The following is a 20719-nucleotide window of genomic DNA, read 5'->3' as shown; positions in this document are numbered from 1 at the left end:
AAAGTTGATGATTCACACACAACCATTCCCCTTTCTAACCTCCTCAAAAGACGTGGACGAAAGTCGAATGCTCATATTACCTAGAATGAGAGACTTGATCAAGTGAATCCTGGCAAACTGATGCCACTAATTTTGCGATAGGGGCTGCCTTTGTTAGCCTTTGGCCTCCGAGAAGTCTTAATGTGAATAGTCTTACTCACGGGCACTTTTTACCCTGGCAGGGGTTTTTTCCCCGTGTGAACACACTCTAGTGTGTTGGGCACGTTAGCCCTAGGACTACAAGTATCTTGTACTCCAGTCATTTCTTATCATTGTATCGAGTACTTCCAACTTTCCAAGCTATCACATCTCGTCTCTCTCGCTCTCTAAGCTCGATACGACTGTGTGTGACTGTGTGCGCATGTGTATCTGTGTGTGCTGAAAATTTATTATATCAACCCATTTCCATCGCTGATTATCATCTTGTCGGCTTGACCATTGACTAAGGTTCCTTTGTTGATGTATTGGCATTTAGTGAACCTTGATAGCTTATGCATTGCAGTTGGAAATTGTCCACAGTGCTTAAATCTTCATGCCATTATTTGGTACCGGTGCTGAATCCGTTGAGCCTCCTTTGGCTCCAAATTAGTCTTCTGCTACTGTTGACAATCAACCAATTCAACAACCCAACTTCCCCATATTGCTCCAGATCAGCCACACTTTGATCAAGATGCCATGGGTGATGCATTACTTGAAGAGGATGCAGCCATTCGTGACTCACAGAGAGTTTCCCATTGACAGCAAGCTGACTACACTTATGTCAGGTCAGATACGCGCTACTTCTCGACATGCATCTCATTTTATTAATACAGCCCTTGTTGCTTCCGCATTACACGAGGAGCCACTTTCTCCTTTTGATGCATTGGAGGATGATAATTGGGTTGATTTGCTCGTGACTGGCTCTAATGAGGGAAAAATTTCAGCTTTCATTGCTGAATTACAACATGCATTTGATGTTACAGACGTGGGGCTTTTGCATCATTATTTGGGTATCCAGTTTATTCAACAAGTTGTCGGATGCATTATATATCTATGCACTACCCATCTTGATATTCAGTATGCAATGTCACATATGAGCAGATTTATGCAATGTCCTTGCACTTGGCAATGGCAAGTAGTAAAGCGTGTCTTTCATTACAAGGCACTCTGGACTTTGCATTGTTTAATAGCAATGCGTCTTCTTTATGCTTGACCGCCTACACTGGTAGTGAAACTCGGCAGGATATTATGACACTAGGGTGTGAACCAGTGGTAACTGTTTCCTTCTTGGAAGTTCATGTATTTTATGGCTGAGCAAGAAGCAGCCCCGACAGTGTCCACTTCCAGTTGTGATGCTAAGTATAGGGTAGCATTCACAGCTACTGTGGAATATGTGTGGCTCTGCCGTCTATTGACAGATCTTGGTATTAGACAAACATCTTCTACCACCATTTTCAATGACAATCAGAGTGCATTAGCAGTCATGAGGAATCTGGTTTTCCATGCGCGGACAAAGCACATTGAGGTACATTATCATTATGTCAAAGAGAGGCTCCATGCATGAGAGATAGCCTTGACTTACGTGCCTACATAGGACAATGTGGCAGATGGGTTTACCAAGTCTTTCAAGAAAAAAGTTTGAAACTTTCTGCAAAGCTTTAAACTTATCACCTCTACCAAGGTAGTTTGCTACACCCTGTACACGTTCACACCATTCACTTTAGGGGGGTTTGTTAGCCTCTAGCCTTCGGGAAGTCCTAATGTGAACAGTCTTACGCATGGGCACTTTTTACCCTGTGCTGGCAGGGATTTTTTCCCCATGTGAACACACTCTAGTGTGTTGGGCACGTTAGTCTTATCATTGTATCGAGTACTTCCAGCTATCACATCTCGTCTCTCTTGCTCTCTGAGCTTGATACGACTGTGTGACTGTGTGCGCGTGTGAGTTTGTGTGTGTGTGTAGAGCATCTACTTCCCCATCCAACAACCTTATTCCAAGAGGGCTGACCTGAGGCTTTTGAAACCAAGAAGCTTGATGATACCCATGTCAAATGGCATACTTAGGAGAAAGAGTTATATGCTATTCACGCATTGAAAATTTGGAGACATGTATGGATCCAAATTTGTTGTCTTGACCAACCATGAGTTGATCAAGTATTTATGCGATAGACTTGAGTTGAGAGGGAAGCAGGCACGGAGAGCAAAGTTGATGCACGATTTTGATATGGAAATTTGGTATCGGAAGGGTAGCTTGAACAGGATTGTAGATGCATTGAGTTGGATTAGGGAGGTGAATCTTTTGAGTTTGACCGACATTCAAGCCAACCTTTAGGATTCCCCAAGAGGGCTATGTGAGACCGATAGATATTTTGGTTGGTTTTGGCAGCACGTCCAAGCAAGGAGCTTCATTATTACAAACCATAGCTTAGGGATCATTCCATCTATCAAATGGATTGGAGGTCAATATCTTATTCGGAACAGGTGGTTGTTCCGAAACGATAGAGTTTGCCTGCTGGATAGTGGACACACAGCAATCCATGTATTTTGAGGGGGTGGTTTGGGTGCCTGCCATGCATGTAGAGAAGTATAAACACTACATGGAGACATGATGTGTCCTATGACGACCTCCCCTTTCAAAATGTTAGATTTAAGATAGATTGGGCTATTGCAGCTTTTCTCTACCATTGTCACGTTGGGTCTTTCGGAGTTAGTGTGGAGCCTATTCAAGTGTCCTTAGTGGTGCGAACACCCTCTTATTTAGGGTCAAAAGATAAGGCCCTGGTGCCTATAAAAGCATTGTACATAGTGGAAGTCTTATGCTCATAATTGATTCATCATTGTGTGGTGCAATCTTGCTCTCTTGTGTGTTGTCCCATCTCTCTCTCTCTCTCTCTCTCTTTCTCTCTCTCTCTCTCTTCCATCCATGTCTATGCTTCCACACACCATGGCTTGATCTCTCCATCTCTTCCTTCCACTCTCACTCCCTCTTGCCTAGCACCATGGTTTCTTACATGGTATTAGAGCCTAGTTGATTCCATCGCCATGCTTCCCTTGCTTCATCCATGCGTTTTTTATCTGCTGCCTGCCTCATCTCTACATCTCTTCTCTTAAATGCATTTTTGTCATGCTGCCCAGTCCCACCCTTAAGCCACCTCCTCTAGGTCGCTTCTATGCACTATAGAAAGCCGCGTTTTCAACTTTGGAACCTGCCACATATGCTGCATTTTTCAGCCCTACAAGCAGCACATTCAGCCGCCTCTTATGCCGCATTTTCCTCCCATTCAGCTGTGTTGTTTTTTTCTTACATCACCTACATGACGCCCCATGCATTGCCCTCTCCCATGCTTGCACGCGATGCCATAAAGTTGCAGCACTAACAGTCCATTCAGCCATGTGTTTTTCACACATACTATGGCTGCCTTCTAAATCATCATCAATAGAGGGTTTTCTACAGAAATCTGCAGCATGGAGGCATACAAGAGTAGCATAGCCATGGAGAAGTTACAGATCAGCAAAACACAAGCCATCAACCTCATCTACATCATGTGCATTATTTATTTGATCCTCTGGTAAGAACTTTAATGGATCAAAAGCTTTTTCATTGTTTTGCTTCCCTTCAAAGAGGAGGCACAAGCCACACAATCAATTTGTAACTATTGCTCTATTTCTCATGATGAAACCCATGCCCAGACACCAGACAGGTGGAAGAGGACATGGGGATAGGGTCCATGAGGTTTGATTAAGAAAAAGCACCATTTTTGGTCAAAAAGCAAGAAAAAGCAAAAAGTCAAACTAGGTTGACCGTGAGCCAGGGTGCGAGAAAGGTTAGATTGACTCACTTGCCTGAGTAAGGGCTACGTATCCCGGTTTCCATTGTCGTCAACAGGAAGGGGTGAAGACTAGAGGATGGTCAGGGCTGGGATGCACATGCAAGTATTTGATATTTGGGTTCGATCCACCGGCACCACTAGCAAGAAGAGACTGAGCCGGACCAAAAAGCTAAAAGCCATTTTTTCAAAAAGCAGCTCCAAGGCCAAAAAGCAAGGCCTTGAAGTTAGAAAAGCAAAAGCTAAATAACTTTGACAAAAGTTGAGTAATATTTTATTATTGAAAAGCAAAAAGGAAAAAGCAAAGAGCAAAAAGGCAAAAGCAAAGCATGGATAAGCTTTGGCAAAAAGCAAGGTTCTCTTCAAGTATAAAAGAAGCATGAGCCTCTCTTGAGAATCAAGTTGGAGAACAACCTCTTCATCTTTAAGGTGTTGCCATCTCCGTTGAAGCTTGGAAATCATCTTCTTGATCATGAACCAAACCATGGAGTTTTTCATCGTTGCCCGCTAATTCAAAGCACCTTCATCAGCTGTAGTGCCACGTCATCATCTGTCCGTACGACTATACGGATCCGTACATCCGTAGAGAGCTAGACGGGCATGTGCGGAGCTGTATGGACTAAAAATTTCAAAAACCCTAAAACTGCTCCAAAAACTGCTTTTTTAGGGTTTTCATTGCCCGAAAACCATTAAAACAAGTTTTATATCAATTTTCTTGCCAAAAAGAGTTTTTCCATGGTTTTCTTCATTGACAAGGCTGTAGGAGTTGTGGAAATCACTCATGGGATGAGCGAGTGATTCTTGGACTTGGACTTGGACTTGGACTTGGACTTGGACTTAGACTTGGATTTGGATTTGGACTTGGACTTGGATTTGGATTTGGATCTGGATATTGGATCCGGTACTAGCCCGATGAGAGATTCTTGTGGGTCATCCCCGTGGTGTGCTTGGCATCAAAGATCTCGTGCCTCGACATCGACACGGATATCCTACATCGGCATATTTGTTTGTTTTGTATTCATTGATTGTATTGATCCTGGCCAACGTGCCCGTGGATTGTTCCTGAATAAATTCTTGAAAGAAGACGAGGCATGTTCCCCCGCTCAGTGTGGTGTACTGTGCAAGATCCCTATTCCCTTCTCTCTCCCCCCTCTCTCTCTATCATTATCCTTTGGATACGTGGTTGAGTCTGTCACGGCACGCCCCGCTGGGCTTACAGAGTTACTTCAACCAACGTTGCTCTGACAACCACATGGGCCACATCCTATGCTTCCTTCATGAAGCCATTCGCTTGGTCTTTATCGAACACCTTCACATGCATGACTCGTGGGATCTTTGACACCACGTATGTGATCCACAGCACTAAAGCACCCATTGTTACAACCTTGGGATTTTCTTCAGGATCATGGGCTTCGTCAATGGTATCTCCCTAAAAAACTATGCAGCATGATTCCAAGTCACATTGTCTTGGAAATGACAACGCTAAAGGATCTTCATCAGCATCAAGAGGGGGACTCCTCTTCCTCAACTTCTAGTCCTTTTTTTTTTGGTAGTCTTGGGTTCTCAGCAAGGGTAGTCCCCCAAAATTTGAGTTATATACTTTTGGATCCTTGTGGATTATGTAACGCCTTGCTTCTATAAAAGGCTCCTCTCCATCTTTCCCTTTTTGCCCTTGCTTTAGGCACCGCCACCGGGGGACCCAAGAGGGGGGGGGTTGCGGGGGCGATGTAGGCTGTCTTTGTCCCCCGGGCAAGACTTGATCTCTAAGTCCTTTGCATTGAACCATGCTTTATGAGCCTTTGAGCCATGTTAATAAGCCACTGAGCCAGTTGAGGGGTCCATGTCTAGTCTTTGCTTGTGTTGGAGTACAGGACTATTGAAGGTTATGCATCCAGCTCCACCATCACTCCGAAGGGGGGTTTATCGAATATTTCGGAGTAAGGATGGAGTTTGGTCAAGTGTCCTTAGTGGTGTGAGCACCCTCTTATTTAGGGTCCAAAGGTAAGGCCGTGCTGCCTATAAAAGCATTGTACATGGTGGAAGTCTTATGCTCCTACTTAATTCATCGTTGTGTTGTGAAATCTTGCTCTCTTGTGTGTTGTCCCATCTCTCTCTCTCTCTCTCTCTCTCTCTCTCTCTCTCTCTCTCTCTCTCTCTTCCATCCTTCCACACACCATGTCTTGATCTCTCCATCTCTTCCTTCCACTTTCACTCCCTCCTAGGCTTGGCACCATGGTTTCTTACATGTCATATGCATCACATATATGAGTGCCACATGGACATGGATCTCAGCATCAGCCATCTCTTAGACAAGATAAGGGGCGGAATATGATCCCTAGTTGGGCAGTTTTGATAGCCCAAATGGTGCCCGAAGGTGCACAAGACATGCGCCCATGGATGGGACAACTTGGGTTATTATGTGAGTGAACTTGATTGGATCCAATGCTTTTGTCTTGAGTTGATAAATATTTTTCCATTTATGTTTTTCGTTCAATTCTTCTACTAAGGTTGATGTATTAACTTGTAGTAAATTTATTTAAAGGAATTGTAAAATTTGTTGAAAGCTTGTACTTGGAGAAAAGGTCTTGTAACAGTGGTATCAAAGCCACAGGCCAAGTATAAGATCTTTTCACACGCTTAGAAAATCAAAGGTGAGGGTTATGGACTAACCTATTAATACTTGGACTATAGTGCTTCTGCTATTTTGCAAAAACATACTGAAGCGGTTACGATTTTTAAATTCCTCTTCTTTTCTACTCTTTTAACCACACACTGGACAACAGTTGTTTTCTCGATAAGGAGGCACTAATCTGGTGTGTTTGATCACCCTCTGGGGTCATTGGGAACGCCCATGACTTAGAGATAACTGGACTTGAGTATGGATCAGTACTCATGATTGCTATCGGGTGTTAGTAGTTATGAGCTGGTAATTGTGTGATGGTGGACAATTGGTATAGTTGGAGAGAGTGTGAGCATGTGTTGCTCATTAGCCAGGCTGAATATGGCATGAATATAAGACAATGGATCGAGATAGTTGATATTTCAACAACAATATCGGGCTTTTAGTATGACAGATATGTTTCTTACCAACTGTTATTTTTTTTAAAAAAAATTATTTCACGGCATACACATTGCATACCTTGTTGATGGTTATTGGTAATGTATGATCTTCTCATTTTCCAATGTATCATGTGCACAATCCTGCTTGGACTTTTCTTTGGTCAAATTTCAAGACTAGGTTTGCAAGCTACGCAACTGAGGACAGTTGCGTTCTTAACCGGGAGGACCATTATGGCTGAGACAAGCAAACGTGTCTACAGGGAGTATCAATTTCTCTTATTGCTTTCCTTATATGGTTTAATTATTTCATGAGTGTGTGTAAGAGAGAGAGAGAAGCTTCACTTGAACAATGACAAGTTCCAAGTTAGCATGGACATCAGTCCCACAAGGAGAAGCTGGACTTGGCTTCAATGGAATATAGCCTCGTGCTGGTGCTTTTCATATGCATGCATTGAATCTACCTTTAATATGATTTTGATGACACTCACAACTCAGAAACTGACTCAAAAGTAACTTTGATATGGATCGGAAGACACTCACAACTGTGGAGCTAGGGTGGCTTAAGGTCTTGGTGACCATCCATGGAAGTACCTTCTCACAGTTCACCTTGTGCAGATGATAAAGGTCAGGGGAGTGTAGACCAGATATATACAGTGGCAGATTCTTCTCCCTTTCTGGCCTCTGCTGACAAAGCCTGGCAGAGATTCAGAAGTGCTCTAAGACAGTCTCCACCTACCACTCAGGAAGTAAATGACAAGCAGTCCACCAAGTAGAATGTTTCTGATGATGATGTGCATGGACGATATCTTGGTACCAAGTCGGTACATAAGGTGGTCAACATGGGACATAGGCTTTGCCTTTTCAATTGGAATGGAAGGGCTCCAAAGCCCTCCCACATAGAGAGTTACCATGGGATTCTGTGGGGTTCAGAAGCAGATCATACAGATTGATACAGCTGTCCATGTGACCTTTAGAGGAACCACCTAAGACATTATTATACACTGTGATTAGCAAAAGCCAGAAGATCTCTCTCTGAGTTATCGGTCAATCAACAGAGAGCAGTCGCAGGTGCCCCAAGAGAAGAATAACTACAGGTACAGTCAAATCAGCATTGCATATGGAAATGCATGGGGCTTGGCAGAGGAGAGCACTTATATGATGAGAGCACCGATGTGCCATCACTTGGGGTGCAATAACATGGCTTATGGAATCATGCCCCAAGGTGCTTTGAGTTTTTAGGCGACAAGATAGTGTCACCAAAGGTAATAACTTCCACCCAAACACTAAATTGAGTCTTGATAATTGCTTTCAAATCCAATTGTTGGACTGTTGACAAACTCTTTCCATGTTTCTTAAACATGCCTGATACAACTTGAGCTTCAAAACTTAGAAGATATCAAGGTGGTTCTTTGAACATGTCACACTCCTCTAAAGAGGTGTGTCATTTTCCAAACTGATGCCATCAAATAGCACTTCCTTAGTTGAGTGAATAAAAACATAATGTATTCCAATGCCACTGCCGAACTGCCTAGGCCACATTTAAGAATGAATCTAATTGACTTCAAATGATAACAACTCCAAGGTTGTAACATGATTACTACGCGGAAGTGTGATTATTGTTGATTGATTAACGCTATACTATAGAGATTAACGCCAATCACATGCACAAAATTGACACAAACGAACTGCCTAGGCCACATTTAAGAATGAATCTAATTGACTTCAAATGATAACAACTCCAAGGTTGTAACATGATTACTACGCGGAAGTGTGATTATTGTTGATTAACGCTATACTATAGAGATTAACGCCAAGCACAAAATTGACACACAAAAGTAGAAAGAAGGAAGATTGGCAAAGTTCCAAAATAGATCTAAGCCCTGAACGCTATGCATAAACTGAATACTTGCTATCCTCCTGCTCTTGTGTGTTAATGAAAACGCTGATGTGGACGTGTACTTGGTGGATCCAAATGTCGTGACTACATGCCCTTGGTCTTGGCTCTCTTTCCCTTGGTCTTTGCTCTACAACCTCTATCTCTGAATGCTTACAAATGACCCATGACTTGCCCTTTTATATGAATTTTGGTTGAGAGTCATATTCAGGTCAGCCAGCCCTTTCCAAGCCATAAAATGTCATAAGATGTATTCACATTGTGCCCAATACTTGTCCCAACCATTGGTGCATGTCCTAAGCACCTCCGGGCACTGTCAAAACTGCTCCAAACTGCCCATATACAGCCTCTAACATCCCCTCTAAGGCAGCCGCAAGGAATGATTATGTCTATGTCGCACCGCATTAAGGTGTGCACATGACAGAGGTTACCACATAACGGAGTGAGTGTGACCTCTCGTCATGCGAAACACTCCCTCAGCCTTGGAGAAAGATGAGATATTGATTCCTCCTATCGTTTCCAATTCTTCTATGGTTGCCTCCATCACTTTGCCATCTTCTAATGCTGTGTAATTCCATCATGTGCCTTAATCCTTGATCTTTCTCCATTAGAAATCTTTGAAATTATACATTAAGAAACAAAACAGTACAGTTTTTGAAAATGAAGCTAAATTGCACAAAGCACTTACTGGCTGCTGCTGCGCAATCCTTTTCCTAGCTGCTGCTGTTTTGGTTGGTAAAACCAGAGTTCTAATGTTGGATTTCCAACAAGCTGCAAATCAAGGATTCCTACAACACTTGGAGTGAAAAATTTGCCGCATTTTCTCTTGTAGTTGTAGGACCTTAAAATGCTGCTATAATACCACTGCTACATAAACTGCTTTAAAAAAAAGCACAACATGAGCAATTTATCGCATAAAAAACAAGTACTTGAAGCAACTTAAGCAGCGAACAGCACAGAAAAAGATAGACACAGAAACACATAAATATACAAAGAGACACAGCATTGTGTTGCGCAAAAGCAGCACCTGTGATGGATCCAATGGCTTGCTGGCTCAAGGACTAAAAGTGCACGGTACCATGACCTGTAGAATCCTTGCATGCTCTGGTTTTCTTTGAAAGTAGAGTTGGATCAAGAGCTAAATGCTGCCTGTAGTACAAAAACAAAGTGTATCCCAGGTTCACCACAACCCTGGGAACTTTGGATACATTTTCCCTGCAGATCGTGAACAAAATGAATCTTGAGACCCGGCATACATGTTTTAGCTTTCCAGAAGCAGGTTTGTTTCAGAGTTGTCTCGTATACCCCCCCATACACAGTCATCACCAACCTCAAAAAAGCTCCTTCCTGGCTCCACCCATGCTGGCATGTTTAGTCTCACTGCCTCAATCATCTTCACATCTTCCCACATGTGAGCACCTGCATATATTCTAGACATCGAGATAAACAATGCAGCATGCTTCTCATCTGATTTATATGCACTTTCAAAGGCCTGTCTAGCAAGCTCTACATCACCCCACTTTCGACAAGCACCCAACAACGTGCTCCATGTAACTACGTTGGGTTGAAAAGGCATCTTACTCAATATCAACACAGCCTCCTCCAGATGGCCTGCACGGCCCAAGAGATCAACCATACAATTGTAGTGTTCAATAGTCAGAGAAAGATCAAATTCTTCACTTAAAACCTCAAAATATTTTAGGCCCTTAACCACAAGACCTGCATGACTGCACGCAGTGAGAACACTAAGAAATGTGATCCCATTTGGCTGCATGTCTTGCTGCTTCATTCTTTCGAACATATAAAAAACAAGTTCATTCTCTCCTTGGCAGGCATACCCTGCAAGTAGTGCATTCCACATGACTACATCTTGAGTTGGCAGGTCATCAAACACGTCATGTGCGTCTGCAAGCGAACCACATTTGGCATACATGTCTACCAATGTACTACTAACAAAGGAATCTCCTTCAAATCCTTCTTTGCCAATCTCAGCATGCAGTTCTCGCCCCTTATCTATGGCACCAATGCTGCCACAAGCTTTCAAGCTGCAAACATATGTCAGTACATCTGGAGTCACACCCTCTAGTTGCATCTGTTCCAGACATTTCAGTGCTTCCTCATCAAACCTGTGTTCAACGTACCGTGAACTCAATGCATTCCACGAGACAACATCTCGTACCAGCAGCTCATCGAACACTTCCCGTGCTTCTGCAAGCGAATTACATCTAGCATACATATCCACTAAAGTATTGCCAACAAAAATATCACCCTCAAAGCCCTCTATTGCTATCTCCATATGTATCTCACGACCCCTGTTAAGGGCTCCTATAAGACCACAGGCTTTTAAACCGCAAACAAATGTGACATCGTTTGGAGACACCGCATCCAATTGCATCTGCTCCAAACGGTTGAGTGCTTCCACACCGAGCCCATGCTCAGCATAACCTGAAATCAGTGCTGTCCATGAGACTACATTTCTTATCAGCAGCTTGTCAAACACTTGCTGTGCTTCAGCAAGTGAACCACATTTGGCATACAGATCCACTAAAGCACTGCCAACAAGAGGGTCTCTTTCAAATCCCTCTTTAACAACCTCAACATGAATCTCTTGAACTCTGTCTATAGCTCCTGAGCCATCATAACCTTTCAAACTAGAAATAAAGGTAAGAGTATTTGGAGACACATGCTCCCGACGCATCTTTTCTAAACAGTTCATTGCTTTGTCACCCAGACCATGATCAGCATACCCTGCAATGAGTACATTCCACAAAACTACATCTCGAACTATCAGCTTGTCAAACACCTTTTCTGCTTCTGCAAGTGAGCCATACTTCGCGTACATGTCAACCAGAATACTGCCAACAAAAGGTTCTCCTTCAAGCCCTACTTTGGCAATCCCCACATGTATTTCTCGCCCTTTGAGTATGGCCCCTGTGCTGCTACAAGCTTTGAGGCTACAAACAAATGTCACAGCATCTGGAAATGTGCCCTCCACTTGCATCTGATCCAAACAATGCAATGCTTCCTCGTATGGGCCATGTTCAGCATAACCTGCAATTAGTGCTGTCCACGAGACTATGTCTCGCACAGGCAGCTCACCAAACACCTCTTGTGCTTCTGCAAGTAAGCCACATTTGGCATACATGTCCACCAAAGTACTGGCAACAAATCGGTTCCTCTCAAAGGCCTCCCTTATGATCTCTGCATGTATTTCTTGCCCTTTTTCCACGCCCTTCAGCCTGGCACAAGCTTTAAGTATCAACTGAAGCGTGTATCTATTTGGATGTACATTATCCTCTCGCATTTTCTGGTAAAGGTTGAGAGCATGGTCAAATTCTCCATGTTCAACATACCCTTGAATGAGAAAGGTCCATGAATGCTCATTTCTATGCACCAACCTATCAAAAACCTGCTGTGCATCTGCCACGCCCCCACAATCTGCGAGCATTGGAACAAGGTAATTCCCAATTGTTGCATGTTCTTCCAGCCCATGATCACGGATGTGCATGTGCACACGCCTAGCATACCCTAGATTTTTCTGCTTTTTGCATTTTTGCAAGACACAGATGATATCATCAACTGAAGCCACCTCAGCCAGTTGCTCCAAAGAAATGAGAGCCTCCTCTAAGCTCCATGCTTCCCAATCATGTTTCTCATCCAATTGGTGTGTGTTCAATGCATCCACTTGTACTCTGGCCGTTAAACTGATACCATAACCTCCTGTCTCCTCAATCAACACAGGTCGAAAAAACTGTAGACACGCTCCAAATGCTATGTGCCTATCCCATTCTTCTCCCTTGATCCGCCCCTCCTCGACCATGTGCTTAACCCGACCAGAGTCAAGCCAGCTTTCTATCCATAGGAAAGCCTTAGAGATTCTTTGCTTGTAAAATAGAGACCTTAGGTATGTCTGTTATCATACACACACGTGCACACGCGCCCCCCCCCCCCCGCGCCCCCCCCCAAAATAAAAAATACATGAGGCAAATTCGACATGATCTTTAATCATCTATAAAGGTTCAACTAGCTTCCTTGCTTGGTTATACATACTTGCATTTTTCATTACTCTTGTTCCCTGGTTAAACTCTGCCATGATCAATTCATATTTATCCCATCTGCAAGCATAAAAGCCATCAAAAATAGCTAGCCAAGAGCCTAGGTGCACACTGAACGGAAGAAGGTAAAATTTGTAGTTTCCACTTACAGTTTTCGTCATGATCTGTAGTTGATGGAGAAGGCTTATCTTAACTATTTGTTGCCCGCCATGAGGGCTGTACATTTCGCGCTGTCTACTACAAGGGTACTGTTGCGTGCTCTCTCTCTGTGTCTCTCTCTCCCTCTCTTTTCAACACATATTAAGATTAAAATAGAAGTAAAAAAAATACGTCTAAATATTAATAATATCTAGAAATGTTCATTTTAGTATCATATTTAATAGGTTTTCTTCTAAACATTAGAACAAATTGCTAAGTTTTTTGTTTTTCGAGCCGGGGTCACAGACGAGCAGGCTCATTCTGAGACTTGAAGAGAGAAATGCTTTTGCCTTAACAAATTGCTAAGGCTTACCTATCTAAAAGCAAGCCATCTCTCTCTCTCTCTCTCTCTCTCTCTCTCTCTCTCTCTCTCTCACACACACACACACAACATAATGCCTAATGCCTAAGTGTGTGAGAGAGAGAGAGGGTCCTATTTCTTAGGCAACATCAATTTTGGTTGGAAAAAAAAAGTGAATTAAAAAAACAGAAGTTTACTTATTAATGCATCGTATGTACTTTATTATTTAGTCGTGTGTGTGTATAGAAAAGTGGCACATCTCTATGTGAACTAGCACTCCCTTGTAAATGCATCTATCTCCCTCTCTTTACCTCCTTGCCCCCATGTCCCACCTTAAACTCCTGGAGTCACCATGGGGACCATGCCCACTAAACTACAGTAAACTTGATGTCCACTCGCCCCACATCCACAACAACAACTGTGCCATCCCGTACGGCACCTCCAAATAAGGGAGATTCTCAAGCGATATAGAGATACACCCCGCTGAGGGTGGATTCTATCAGCAATCATAGACTCACATATGCTAGATATTCTTGGATGGATGAGAATGATGATATCACACCCACATGAGCCCTCTGTTCTTGAACCGACTCAGAGATCTATCTTCCACATGTATTCACGATAGTGCACATCATGCTAATGATAATGATGATGATGAGATAGACATATAGCTAGTCTATCTTTTTGTATGAGTTTCTTTAATTTCGTTAGTCTTTTTCCATGGCCCAATATCACATGGAACTCTTGGATTACTTTTGGTCTCATAGACCCATTGGATCTTTTGAAGATGTTTAATAAATCTCTCTCTCTCTCTCTCTCTCTCTCTCTCTCTCTCTCTCTCTCTCTCTCTCTCTCTCACACACACACACACACACACACACAAACACAACTTCTTACCTTTCATTTGAGAGATGGATCCTTGTGTATTTAGGGTCTTTTTTCTCTCTCTTTCAAATTAAAATCCATAGGAATTTCCTATAAATTTTGTGTTGATTAAATAATTATCTTATTCCATTGAACAAGAATATAGATTCCAAAGGCTTGGTGGGTAGAATGGTGTGTGGAGTGGATCCTTGGTCAACATAGTTAGTATGATAACAAGGAGATGACACAACTACACACCTTACATGATAAAGGAAAAACATAAATTATAGTTGACATGATGAGACGAGAAGACAACAAACATACACATCTTGCATGATAAAGTAATGAGACAAATCATTATGTGCCAAGCATAAACGATGTGTCAATGATGAGCTATCGTAAAAATATGGTGTTTTTGGTCAAGTGGGAGGATTACTTTTATCGATTCTTTTTTAATGACAATTATAGTGAGGCTTGGCAGAATCTCCTTGAGCATAGTCCACCCACACCCATCATATATATGGCAAATCTACATGCCTACACCCAAATCCATATATATGGATATCTCCTCCTCTTTGAGAGGATATGTTCCTAACTCATAATACAACCACCACATGCACAAAATCCACTATCTTCAACTGTTCTTTGAGCCCACTTACCACGGTTTATCCGTCCATCCTTCTGTGGTTAATTGGGAACGCCTAATTACCATTATGTTCGTAGCATCGAATATTCCATGTGTAGGACATATGAAATTAGGGATAGTTGGAACGAAGTGTTGGATTTATTACTTATGTGCTGTCATGGACTTGTAGCATGTGTTGCTAACTCGTAGTGTGTTTGAATGGACAACCTTGTAGGTTGGTGAGATTGACGGGCCTTGTGCTCGTCGTAAGCCGGATTGGCTGGGACATGATGGCAATCATATGGTGCGAGCTATTATTGGGATGGTTCTCATTTTGATATTTTTGCCGTAGTGCCTACTACGAGATTTTGTATTATTATTGGCCGCCCCATTTTGATGTATTTGGGCATGGACCTATTGAGCCGCCCACTTTTGTTATATTAGGCATGGACTTATTTATTTACACGTGAATTAGCCCTTGGGGTTCATTTTGTAATTATCCTTTAGTGTTTAGATAAGAATACTTTACCTAAGCTTGTAGTAAAAGCAACCCCCATTTTTGTAAAGGACAAGCTCATGCATAAGCGTGCATCTATTTTTAGCTTATGGGCTATTTTGATTAATAAAGTATAAATACTCAAGAAGTGGAAGGAGGCCGACACTTCTTGAGAGGGGATAGATTGCACCCAATGAATCCCTCTTGTGTTTTTATGCTATGTTATGCTTTTAAGATTATTTATTAATTTTTTGGTTATGGTGATTTGATTGAAGTGATGAACCAGTTGGTATTTGGTTGGACGGTGTGTCTCCCCATGATCCTAGTGGTTTTAGTGGTATCAGAGCAAAGGGAGGAGAGAATGTGAAAAATATTGAGAAAAATCAAAGGGAGGAAGGCTTGCAAAAGAAAGAGAGAAGGTACATGCAACTTTATGGTTTCTGTGAAAGAAGAAAAATTCAGAAAATCTCAAGGGGATTGGAGGCTTGGTTGAAGGTCTTCTTCAAGGTCACATCGAGTTTATATCCAAGGGATAAAAGCTTTACCCAAAGCTTTAAAAAGGTTGGCTCAGAAAATTACAGCAATTCAAAGTTGCAAGATTTTCAAATTTGGTTGTTTTACGCTTTCCCAAAGCTTAAATTCACTCTCAATTCTCAATATTTTTTCTACCAGACGGCCTTCCGACGCTTCGAGGCTACTTCAAGCACTTTGGTGATTGCGTTGGATGGCCACACCGCTCTTCTAATTGCCATGGGATTCAAGACCTTCAAAATCATTACCCACGAGCGAAAAATCATATAAGTATTTCTAACTTTTTCCTATCTTTTATTATTATTTTTAGCATTCATGGCTGATCTACCTGCACTTCTGTCAATTCAAGAGCAACTTATAGCTTTGCAAGCACAATCGGTCAATGAACGAACTCATAGACTTGCATTAGAAGACCAATTGAAATCACGTAAAAGGCATAAGCATGACATTGAAGGTGATAGTGATGAAGATTCTATTCTTCAAACCGTGAAAGCAACTTTAGATGCTCAAATGGATCAAAAAGAATCTCGCATTAGTCGCAAGGCTTTTTCTTTTCAGAATTTTGATGGGAAGAAGGACGCACGCACTCTTTTAGCTTGGCTTAGCCAACTCGATGACTATTTTTTGGGTGAGAAATTTTTCGAGAAAGACAAGGTCAAGTGTACTGCGAATCATCTGATTCAAAATGCTGCTTTATGGTGAAATGCTACCAAGAATGGGCAGCATAAACCTCGTACTTGGGAGGATTTTCAGCACAAAATTAAGAGACATTTTCTACCTCCTCAGTACAAGGCTAAAGCCTGACAGCATTGGGACACTCTTAGACAATTGAAAGGAGAGGATGTCCAAACCTATATTGAAAATTTTTGGAATGCTCTCATTCAAATGCAATCAATAGAAAAAGTGCATGAAAGTGCATCTTAAAAGAAAGTTCTTCTCGGGGTTGGATCCAAAGATTATAGTGAAGGTTAACATGTTTCATCCTCACACTCTTTCCTCTGCTAAATCTCTTGCTCTAAATCATGAAAAGAAAAATGGTGTACCCAGGTTCCAACAGGAGAATCGTACTTCTAAATTCTCCAAAGATTCGACATCTTCTAGTAGTTTTGACAGGCATTCTTCATTTAAACAACCTTTTAACAAGGGTCAAGATCAAAGAAGCCAGCAATTCAACAACAACAACAAAGCAAAGATTGGCAACAATAGCAATAGAGTGAGTGGAGAACCAAAGGAGACAGATGTTCTAGATTCATTGACTCGAGAGATGAAAAAGCAAGCAATAGAGTGAGTGGAGAACCAAAGGAGACAGATGTTCTAGATTCATTGACTCGAGAGATGAAAAAGCAAGCAATGTTCGATGTTACACTTGCCATCGGAGGGGACACTATGCTAACAAATATCCAAATGACAACAACAACAATAACAACAACAAGAATCCAATGGCATGGCTTAACATGGTGGATGGAGATGAAGACATTGGCAATGGAGACGATGATGATGCTTACGAAACGATGACTACAAGCCAGATTTTGATGGTAACGAGTTCAATGATAAATCTGATCAAGAAGGTACTTCTAACCTTAATCCTCATTCTTTTTTACCATATACTTTACTTAAAATGAAGGAAAAAATTCAAGAAAAGGAAATCACAATCTTGCATGATGATGGTAGTACATACGATTTTATTTCTGAACGTCTTGCACATGCTTTTTATCTTGACATGATTCCTTCTCGTTTTAAAGTAAAGGCTGCTTTTCAAAACCAAAAGTATAAGTACATTAAGAAAGTGAAGAATCTTGCTTTTTCTATTGCACAATTTTCGGATGAGCGTATTGTCTTAGTAACACCTTTGCATGGTATTGACATGACTTTGGGAATGCCTTTTCGACATGAGTACACACCATAAATTGATTATGCAAAGCACACAATGTCTTTTATACATCATGGAAAAAATGTTTGTTTTTGCAAAGAATTTTTGAGGGTAAAGATCAACCAATTTTGAGCCATACTCAAACAAAAAGGGCTTTGAGGAAGAGGGAGAAAACTTTTTTAATTTTGGTTAACTAGCTTAGTGCTCAAGAACCACCTCCTAGGGATACATTTCCAAATTCTCCGATTGCTTTCTCAATGAGTTACTTCCTGGACTCCCTAGATCATCTTGAGTGAAGATCATCACATAGACATTATTCTTGGTAGTGCACCGTCTTGTAGAGCACCTTATAGAGTTAACCCTCTTGAGCAAAGATAAATTCAAAGTCAAATCAAGAAATTACTTTATCGAGAGACTTATCAGACCAAGTAGTTTACCATATGGAGCATGAGTTCTTCTTGTAAAAAAGAAAAATGGTACTTATCATATGTGTGTAGACTATAGGGCTCTCAAAAAGAACACTATCAAGAATAGATTTCCAATTCCTATAGAACTTAGACTGGACACTTTGAGTTTTTAGTAATGCCATTCGGTCTTACTAATGCTGTCGACTTTTAGTCATATGATGAATAGGATCTTTCTTGAACATCAAAACTTTATGGTTGTCTTTTTCGATGATATCTTAGTTTTTAGTAAATCCAAAGAAGAGCACGAAAACCACTTGGAAATTGTATTTAATTTGCTCAAGGAAAATGAACTTTACATTAATCCCAAAAAGAGTAGTTTCTTCCTGAGTGAGATTGAGTATTTGGGACATATAGTTTCTACTAAAGGCATCCATGTAGATCCCAAGAAAATAGAAACTATTGCGACATGGCCGCGTCCCAAGAACCTTCATGAATTACGATCTTTTCTAGGGTTATGTAGCTATTAACACAAATTTGTTCATAATTTTGCATATAAGGCGCACTATCTCACTGAACTTCTTAAGAAAACCAAACCTTATGAATGGACTGAACTTCAAGAGAAATCTTTTCTTGCATTAAAATATGCACTTACTCATACATTTGTGTTACAATTACCTAATTTTTCATGTCCTTTCTTTGTGGTTGTATAACCGATGCTAGTGGTAAGGGCATTGGTGCTGTATTAATGCAAGATGGTCATCCTATTGCTTTTGAGAGAAGGAAATTTCGTCCTACTGAAAGTAAGTATAACACCTAGGACAAGGAGTTGTCTACTGTAGTCCATGTATTGAAAATTTGGAAACATTATTTGATGGGCTCAGAATTTCTTATAAAGACTGATCACAACAGAGTATCAAACACTTGCTTTCTCAACCACTTATTTCAAATAGACATATTAAATGGGTAGCTTTTATTCAAAGTTTTCAGCCTATTATTCAATACTAACCTGGTAAAGAAAATGTAGTTGCTGACACTTTAAGTAGAAGACCTTCCATTCAAAATATTTCTGTGATTGAGAATACATCTTTAACTCTATGCGTGAGACTTATGACCAAGACTCTGACTTTAGTGATATTTGGTATAGATTGAGAGAAAATCATTGAACTCCTTTTGCTGAGTATTCCTACAATGATGGATATCTTTTCTTCCAAAAAAGATTATACATTACTCGACCTTTTAGACATTCTATTTTAGAGGAATTACATCAGCCACCTTATGTGGGGCATCGAGGTGTTTCATCTACATTCCTGACTATTTCTAATGACTTTTATTGGCCTAAAATGAAAAATGATGTAGCTAAATTGTGTCTGAATGTGATGTTTGTCAAAAATGATGTAGCTAAATTGTGTCTGAATGTGATGTTTGTCAAAAAGTAAAAAGTTATAAGGGTAAGAAACTTGGTTTAGTCATGCCACTTCCTATTCCTAATGCTCCTTTGGGAACAGATTTCTATAGATTTTATCACTGGTTTTCCATTGACTACGAACCATAATGATATGATTTGGACCATTGTTGATAGGTTTAGCAAACAAGCATATTTTCTTCCTTGTAAAAAGACTGTTATTACACATCAAGTTGTACATTTGTTTGTTAAACACATCTTCACACATCATGGTTTACCACCACAAGTGATTGTTTTTTATAGAGATTCTAAGTTTTGCAGTGATTTTTGGACTACATTGTTTGATAATCTAGGCACTAAATTGGATTTTTCCACTGCATTTCATCCTGAATCTAATGGTAAAACAGAAGTGACAAATAGCACAATATTGGATTTACTTCGTGCATATGTTTCATCATAACCTAAACAATGGGATAAGTATATCCATATTTTACAATTTTCATATAACAACACACCGCATTCATCCACTAGAAAGCCACCTTTTGCAATTGTGTATGGAAAATTTTTACCTACTCCTATCACTCGTCTGTCACACACTATTGAAGCTGCAGATCAATTCACCATTGATTTCACTTCCATTCATGATCATGTTCATAAAGCTATTTCTAATGCACAAGAGAAATATACTAAACAAGCTAATAAGATAAGAAAGCACATGGTTTTTCAAGAAGGTCAATATGTTTGCTTTGTATTGAAAAGAGACATCTTAAAAGTGTTGAGACTAGCCCTATTGTTGAATTAGCTCCTCATTTTTATGGTCCTTTTAATATTACTCACATCATAAGATTAATGACCTAGCATATAGGCTTTTACTTCCTTCTCATTGGAGAATTCATAATTCTTTTCATATTAGTCTTTTGATACCTTATAGGGGACCCATTCCTACACACATCTTGTATATGAGGAAGCACCTAGTCTTGTTGACCAAGTAGAAGAACTTTAACCTGAGGGTATTATTGACCATGAGACCACTACTACTCGCACAGGTATTGTATATAATAGATATCTTTTGAACTTCAAAAATCGTCCTCGCAAAAATGCTAAATGGATGCCTAAGCGGTTTTTCGACACCTATCCCCACATCATCCAATCTTACTTTCAAACACGGGCT

At 40.8% G+C, this 20719-nt stretch overlaps 1 protein-coding gene across 4 annotated transcripts in view; it reads right to left on the bottom strand.

The window, feature by feature from the left end:
- The window catches only part of LOC147640332 (pentatricopeptide repeat-containing protein At4g39530-like), a 31791-nt gene extending 18445 nt beyond the window's left edge, over nt 1-13346 (bottom strand). For 2 of the 4 annotated variants that reach the window (XM_086779286.1, XM_086779295.1), the window contains exons 1-4: nt 13004-13345; nt 12850-12914; nt 9827-12709; nt 9488-9675 (exon numbers count right to left, since the gene is read on the bottom strand). In XM_086779286.1, the coding sequence (XP_086635412.1) occupies nt 10061-12709; nt 12850-12855 (2655 nt within the window). In that variant the 5' untranslated portion in view covers nt 12856-12914; nt 13004-13345 and the 3' untranslated portion in view covers nt 9488-9675; nt 9827-10060. The other 2 variants (XM_086779302.1, XM_086779312.1) reach the window with 2 other exon arrangements.
- Nucleotides 13347-20719: the final 7373 nt, after the last annotated feature.

The sequence above is a fragment of the Cibotium barometz genome, chromosome 3 (genome assembly GCF_041138505.1).
Source record: "Cibotium barometz isolate CiBa-2024 chromosome 3, ASM4113850v1, whole genome shotgun sequence".
In the NCBI taxonomy this organism is placed as follows: Eukaryota; Viridiplantae; Streptophyta; class Polypodiopsida; order Cyatheales; family Cibotiaceae; genus Cibotium; species Cibotium barometz.
This window is presented reverse-complemented; position numbering and strand designations above follow the sequence as displayed.